The 7,656-nt window shown below is 47.9% G+C and overlaps 1 protein-coding gene across 1 annotated transcript in view; it reads left to right on the top strand.

Moving 5' to 3' along the window:
• The first annotated feature begins 262 nt into the window (after window positions 1-262).
• Window positions 263-7,656, top strand: part of CDCP1 (CUB domain containing protein 1) — a 57,778-nt gene continuing 50,384 nt past the window's right edge. The window contains exon 1 of the mRNA XM_011952651.1: window positions 263-473. Within this exon, the coding sequence (XP_011808041.1) occupies window positions 392-473 (82 nt within the window). The 5' untranslated portion in view covers window positions 263-391. The remainder of the gene's footprint in view (window positions 474-7,656) is intronic.

Genomic DNA, 7,656 nt, shown 5'->3' with positions numbered 1-7,656 from the left:
AGGTAGACTGGCTTCCTCTATGGGCGACCTTCGCGACTCTGGACAAAAAGACCTGATCGTTCTCAGACTTGAGAAGGAGGACTAAGCCCGGAAAGGTGGGGACAAGTCTGCCCCAAAGCCGCAATGGTTACTAGTAGGGACCCAGCAACCCGGTGCCGGGAGCCCTGCACCCTGGGCGGGAGAGGCGGTCGCTGACGCAGGAAGAGGAGGAGAGAGAGGAGGGACGCATCGGGTCAGCTCGCTCTCCTGCTGCGCAGGGCGGGGCTCGGGCCGGTCCGCCCGCGCGCAGGTGAGCGAGCCAGGGCGGAGCGCAGCTGCGCCGGGCTTGGGCGCCTGCGGCCGCCGCTCCCCACCGTCGTTTTCCCCACCGAGGCCGAGGCGTCCCGAAGTCATGGCGGGTCTGAACTGCGGGGTCACTATCGCACTGCTAGGGGTTCTGCTGCTGGGTGCGGCGCGCCTGCCGCGCGGGGCAGGTGAGTGCCGGGTTTTGGAGGCGAGTGGCGCGGAGTGGTGAGCTAGCCAGCCAGCCTACGCTGGGCGGAGATGCGGCCGAGGGACGTAGGGTGCGAAGCCTTGCAGAGCCTGAGGAGGCTGCAGAGGGAGGGCGGGGGCGGCATAATCAAAATGCGCCTGTAGCTCTGGGTCCCCCTGACTGTCCGGTTCCTGCGCGCGCCGCGTCGGGTGCGTGGGCCTTGCCCTCCTGGAGTCAACCTTGCCCTCGGCACGTGAGAGTATCCCCAGTCCGGGAGCCTCCCGGTCCGGGAAGATGAGCCCGGTGCTGGCCTAGAAGGCGGGAAAAGGAGCGCCCCGTAGCCGATCCCAGGCGACATGTCCAAGGTGGCGCGCCGTGGGTCCCGGGATCTTTGCCGGGATTCTTGAAGACACCCAGGCAGGGTGTGGGAAGAGATCTTTCCTCTCCAGGCTCGCCCTCTACCTCCTCGCCTAGTCCGGAGAGAAGGTGCAAGAAAAGTGCTTTCATGTCGGCATTTCCCACCAGATCCCCTTTTTCCCGTCCGCACGCTGCATCCCCCCTCTCCTAAAGTTGAAGAGCAAAAATGAAATTAGTGCAAAAATGAAAGCGCCCGGATTTCTTTTCGGGGTCCCAGAGAAAGCCGCCAGGCATCTGCGCCGCCGCAGAAACTGGACATTCCCGCGCCCCTCGCACTTCTTGGCAGTGGACTTTGACGGCAGGAGGCTGTTATTCCGGGGATGTGTGTGAATTTCGAGTTGTTTCGGTTGGGGGAAGGGACCGCCACGTCCCAGCGACCTGTGCCAGCCAGGAAATGCCCTGTGGGCCCTAGATGTATTAGAACATAGTAAATAACTTGGTTTCTTCATGTAAGAACTTGATGTGAGGCTAGTACAGGTTTCGCGAGATTAGTACAGGTTTTGTGTTTTTTAAATAGAGCTCTCCAGGAAGTCGTGTGGGTTTGATTCCCCATGCTGCATCTAAGGTGGGTTTGTGTTTGGCAGGTGTAAATTAGATTAAGGAATAAAAGGACGCAAGTGAAGTTGAATTTGGGCGTCCCAGTGACTACCATCATTACAAATACAAGACAGGAGCTTGTAAAATATCAATATAAGCTCCAGGAATACTTCCTGGTTCATTCTCCAACATCAGGCGACATATCGCTGCATAGTAGATAGAAAATTTAAAACTTCATTTAAACCATGGCATGGATTTATATATATATGTATATATAAATTATATATATTAAAGTAGAGATAGGGTTTCACTATTTTGCCCAGGCTGGTCTCGAACTCCTGAGCTCAAGTGATCCTCACACTTGGGTCTCCCAAAGTGCTGGGATTACAGATGTGAGCCACTGTGCCCGGCTGATGACTATTTACTATAATTTCTTAGGACTGAATTTTCAAGATTCCCTTTGAAGAAAAAGAATTAATTTAAGAATAAAAAGGAAGTGAAAATATGTGTAAATGTGTGCTGAGAAAAATGTGTGCCTACCAATCTTGGAACTGTATCAAAACTCTGAGAATTGTTTGAGATGTTTTTGGCTTTCTGTGATAACAGTGGGGGAACTCCTCCAGTAAGAATAGGGTGTAAATCAACGTATTGCTAATAATGAGAGCCTCTGTTTCTGGTCTCATTTCTTCCTGTGATCTGGGGTAGCTGCCATTTTGGTCGAGTAGCTCCAATGGAGTCCCTTCCAGGAAGTCCTTGACTGGCTGAGCCCTGTCTCATGGTTCAATGTATAAATACGTAGAAGCCTAGGAACTTTCCCTTTCGCTTTCTTAAGTTCCTCCCTATGGTCTCAGGAACTGGCCCTTTGAGGCTACATCAGGCTGAACTGAGAGCTTTTGTGGTTGGAGCAGTTGCCTATATAGTCTTGAGGATCTAACTGGCAAAGGCCTTTGAGAAATTCCTGGAGACTGTCCTGAAAGGATGCAGAAAGCCAGAGCCCCAGCACAGTGGATTTGTTTTATAAATCTGTGAAGTCTCTTAACAAAGAAAGATTCAGCAGAGTAAAAATGAACTTGGTGTCACTACAGAGATGAAGAGTAAAGGAAAGTGTGTGTCTTGGTGCCGTGCGTTTGTGTGACTTTGGTATCCCCACCAACTCCCCCGTTTCCAAGAGTGAAACACTGGTTCCATTGGGATCATAGCCTTTTGAAAACCTCCATGTGGTTGCTTTCTAAGAACCACTCAGATACCAGAGTCTGGGTCAGTGACCTCAATCTTGCCACCATTGTCTCTTGCCAAAAATACGAGCAGACAGATCAAAGGATGTGTACACACTCCCTGGGTGAGTGTGGGTGTTCATTCTGTTTCCGATTCAAATGAGGAGCTACTGGCTGTTGTCTGGAATGTGTAACTGGCAGGGCTGATGAGTCTCCCCCAGCTCCTCCCTCACATCCCCACAGATTTGCATGACTTGGAGTCAGACCTGCTAGCCCGAGGGCTCACCTCAGATGCTGCCATTTCATCTGTGATGGTTGCATGCCTTGCATGTGCACACACACACTCTTCTGGGCGTTCTCCCTAACTATCAATGTGGGGGAAGGAAATTAATAATTAAGATGTTTTAAGTTGCATATAGTTATTGTAGAAAAAGTGGCAATAAATATAACCAAAATGAAAAAAATTATCTATAAGCAAGCTGCCTTATTCACTTTGATGCAGTCTTCTTCCCGTGTATGCACGCACGCTCATGTGCGCAAACCAAACATGGGATCATCCCATTGTATGGCTTTAACCAGTCCCCAGTTGTTGGACATTTAGGTTGCTTCCAGTTTTTCTTATTAAAAATAGAACATGTCCAACAATAGTCAGCTGCTTGTATCAATTTTAATAGGTCTATTCAGGGAAAAGGCACTTGAAATTACATAGCGCAGACTAGAAAATGACATGAAAGTATGAACCATTATCCTCATGTTGCTGAGGTTATAAAACAGTATGAACTGGATTATCCCATTTTGATGTATCTGAGAACATGTTCTCTGGCTGTGTTGTTCTGCACACTCTTTTTTTAAATTTTTGAGACAGAGTTTCACTCTTGTTGCCCAAGCTGGAGTGCAATGGTGCAATTTTGGCTCACTGCAACCTCCATCTCCCAGGTTCAAGTGATTCTCCTGCCTCAGCCTCCCAGGTAGCTGGGATTACAGGCACACACCACCACACCTGGCTAATTTTTTGTATTTTTAGTAGAAACGGGGTTTCACCATGTTAGTCAGGCTGGTCTTGAACTCCTGACCTCGGGTAATCTGTCCGCCTCAGCCTCCCAAAGTGCTGGGATTACAGGCGTGAGCCACCACGCCCATGTTCTGCACATTCTTAGCTATTTTGTCCAGCTACAGTTCTGGAAGTAGAGTTGCTGGTATGAAGAGTAGAGGCTCTTAGGGCTTTGGACGTGTATTTCCGTATTCTGGAAGCAGAGTTGCTGGGATGAAGAGTAGAGAGGTTCTTAGGGCTTTGGAAGCGTATTTCCGTGTTCTGGAAGCAGAGTTGCTGGGATGAAGAGAGGCTCTTAGGGCTTTAGATGCGTATTTCCCTGTTCTGAAAGCAGAGTTGCTAGGATGAAGAGTAGAGCGGCTCTTAGGGCTTTGGATGCGTATTTCCGTGTCTCCTGTGGAGAGCCTGTCCTGGTGTACTTTCCAGCCGTCAGTTTGTTAGTGCCTGTTTCTCACATTCTCCCAGGCTCACTGTTGTTTCACCAGCATCTATGGAAGAAGTATTTTCCTCCCTCCAATTTGCCAAATAGGATCTGGACAGTGTTGGTAGAGACTCAAGAGTCTTAGAAACACCACCCTAGCTGGATGGTACTAATGGCTCACCAGTGCTTTTTTGCCAAAAGAAAACGGAACTGGGTCCCTTGGCTTATAGCACAAGCCTCACCTGCGTTTTTGCCTAGCAGTGCTGACCTGGGTTTGGATGGGATGGGGTGAGGTGGGAAGTGGGTAGGGAGAGAAGTTTGCTGGTCAGAGAGACCCCTGATTGAGGTCAGGGTGGGTAAGACAGTGGGAGATAATAAGACCACTGATGTGGGGGACCGGTTGTTAGGGTTCTCTGCCTTGGTGGTTAAGAAAAGTTTATACCCGGCCGGGTGCGGTGGCTCACGCCTGTAATCCCAACACTTTGGGATGCTGAGGGGGGAAGATCACCTGAGGTTAGGAGTTCAAGACGAGCCCGGCCAACATGGCAAAACACTGTCTGTACTAAAAAATACAAAAATTAGCCAGACATGGTGGTACACACCTGTAATCCCAGCTACACAGGATGTTGAGGCTTGAGAATCGCTTGAACCCAAGGGGCAGAGGTTGCAATAGGCCTAGATCATGCCACTGCACTCCAGCCTGAGCGACAGAACAAGACTTTGTCTCAAAAAAAAAAAAAAGAAAGAAAGTAAAGAAAAGTTTATACCCCTTAACTATCATTCTAAATTATGAAAAGTATGCCACAATCAAATTATTTCAAACCATTTCACACAACCTTGTAATTTGCCCATCATCTCCCGGGCAGCTGGCAGCATTCTAGACAACCAGGTAAGGAGACCCAAGTTCCTTCCCTCACCTCTTTGTAGCCTTGGGTTTGTATCTGGTCCATCAGTTCTTAAAAGTATTAACTACTGCTGCTGCTTGTAATAGCCAACACATTGAGCATTTGCTGTGCCAGCCACTCCTCTGAGGATTTTACACATAAGCATCTTCTGATTAACATCGGTAATCCATTCCTGAAAACCAGACATTCTGCATGAAAACACTAAGCAGCACTATACATCTCATTATTTTGTGTGGGAAAAATTATAACAATCCACTGCACAGCAATGCGAAACCTCTAACAGTTTCTGAAGGCATGATGAAACACAGAAAGATACCTGTATATAATTAACCAATCCTGTTAAGCATAAAGTGCATAAGACATCATTTGAGGACTACCAAACCATTTACATGGTTGTTTGCAAACAGTTGCTTTGTGTGCAGTAACATAGGGCACCTCCGTTTGTTGACATTTTTGACACTTGGGGTGTCCTCACTTGATCCTGACATTCTTTTTTTTTTTTTTTTTTTTTTTTTTTTTTTTTTTTTGAGATGGAGTCTCACTCTGTCGCCCAGGCTGGAGTGCAGTGGCATGATCTTGGCTCACTGCAACCCCTACCTCCTGGGTTCAAGTGATTTACATGCCTCAGCCTCCCGAGTAGCTGGGATTACAGACGTGCACCACCAGGCACAGCTAATTTTTGTATTTTTAGTAGTGGTGGGGTTTCACCATGTTGGCCAGGCTGGCCTCAAACTCCTAGCCTCAAGCAGTCCACCCACCTCGCTCTGCCGAAGTGCTGGGATTATAGGCGTGAACCACCACACCCAGCCAGATCCTGACATTCTTGATCCTAGTGTATTTGGAATATAAGTCAAGATTTTCTGCACATAATTTTGTTTAAAATGTATTGAGGTTAGAGATGTAAATATACACATTTCTGAAATAGACCTTAGCCAAAAATAACTTTGATAGATGAAACGTTAAGTCCTACAGTGTTCAACGATAAAAATGAAGCTATTTTCTCCTGAGAGAATGTAAATGGGGGAGGTGGTCTTGAGTAGGTCTGCATGTCATTTAATTCTCCATCCTCAAACAAGTACTCTTACTAACTTCCCATTAGTAGGCACAGAGAGGTGACGTGACTTGCCAGTGCTCCCTGGCTGGTGTGTAATGATGCCGAACTGGCAGCCCCAGGAGTATGACTCCAGAACCCAGCTCAGTAATAGGACTGCAAGGCCAGTAAATGCCTCCCCTCAGGGTGTGAATATTCTTAAATCATAAATTTGAGAATGACTTGGAAAAGGAAATTAAAACTGTTCCCTGAGAACAGATGGCATAGCTTTCTTTAAGTTTTAAATGAAGTCAAATGATCCTACCCTCAATGACAGAAGACCAAAGGGTTCCACGTGAAATGTGCCAAATGCAAAAATGCACAAGGTGACAATCTGCTGCCTTTGCCTGGGTAAATACAGTCTCCAGAAATGAGTTTTATCAACTCCCTGAGTCCAGAGATTATACAGAGTTGAAGTCAGGCTGTTGTCTTTATTTTGGGTCTGCCTAATTCCTTGGCATCTGCCATGTCACAAAACCCTTGGAGCCATGAGACGCCTTCTTCAATTCTTGACAATGTGTGGTCCAGCTGGGAGCTGAGCTAGAATGGTGTACATCCAGGCACATGCCATGTGCATCCAAAGAGATGCCTTATCTTCTGTTACTGATCTGAAGGCAGGAACATCTGGTCATCTCAAACAAGGACATTTGGCTAAAGCAGTGTTTAACCCTGAGAACAGCTCAGAGCAGGCAAGCAGTTTCTGGGACATCACAGAGAATGCAGAGGTGGTAAGATGAAGCCCCTGAGTTTGAAGGACTCACGGCATCTCTTGGACACAGGTAGACACTCAACTCCTACACAGAGTGACCACCAGCCACAGTGGAGAGGTACACACCAAAAACCAAACAACGTAGTGGGACGAGTTATTACACACTGCTGCTCATACTGGAAGTCTGTGCTCTGCTGGAGTCTGCCCAAGGACACTGTGTCAGGAGGGTTCAGCCTGTGTTGATGGGCTATTTTCACATCAACTGCCCTGCTGACAAGTCTCGCTGGAGTTGCATCCTGGGCCACCTTCAAGGATACAAACACCAGGCTCTCTTTTGCCTCTGAGTTCTTGCTCACTGCTACATTTCCCATGTCCTCAGACTGTACATCCCAAAGGGCTCAGCTTCCCAGCTGGAAATTGGTGGAGGGAGGAGGGCAGAGAAATGGAAGGACTGGAGCCAAAGACCTCACTGGACTCAGAGTTGCCTTTCCAGCTTTTTGGAGATAGCATCACTCAAACAAGTTTTGGAGTTGGTCAAAGCTTGGTTCAAATCCTCACTCCACCGCTCATTAACCAGGTGCGCTGGGCAAGTTGCATAACCTGTAGGGACAGCAGCACCCTGAGGCTGGCTGGAGGTCTGAATGAAATGATGTGTGCACTAGTCTGGCCTAGAACAAATTCCCCAGTTAGTGAGAACTGTCATGACTTTGTGCTATAGTTTGGATGATTGTTTCTTCCAAATCTCATGTTGAAATTTGATCCCCAGTGCTGGAGGTGGGGCAAAATGGGAAGTGTTGGGTCATGGGGGTGGATCCCTCAGGAGTGAGTGAGTTATTAACT

Source organism: Colobus angolensis, unplaced genomic scaffold (assembly GCF_000951035.1).
Source record: "Colobus angolensis palliatus isolate OR3802 unplaced genomic scaffold, Cang.pa_1.0 Scaffold344, whole genome shotgun sequence".
Classification (NCBI taxonomy): Eukaryota; Metazoa; Chordata; class Mammalia; order Primates; family Cercopithecidae; genus Colobus; species Colobus angolensis.
This window is presented reverse-complemented; position numbering and strand designations above follow the sequence as displayed.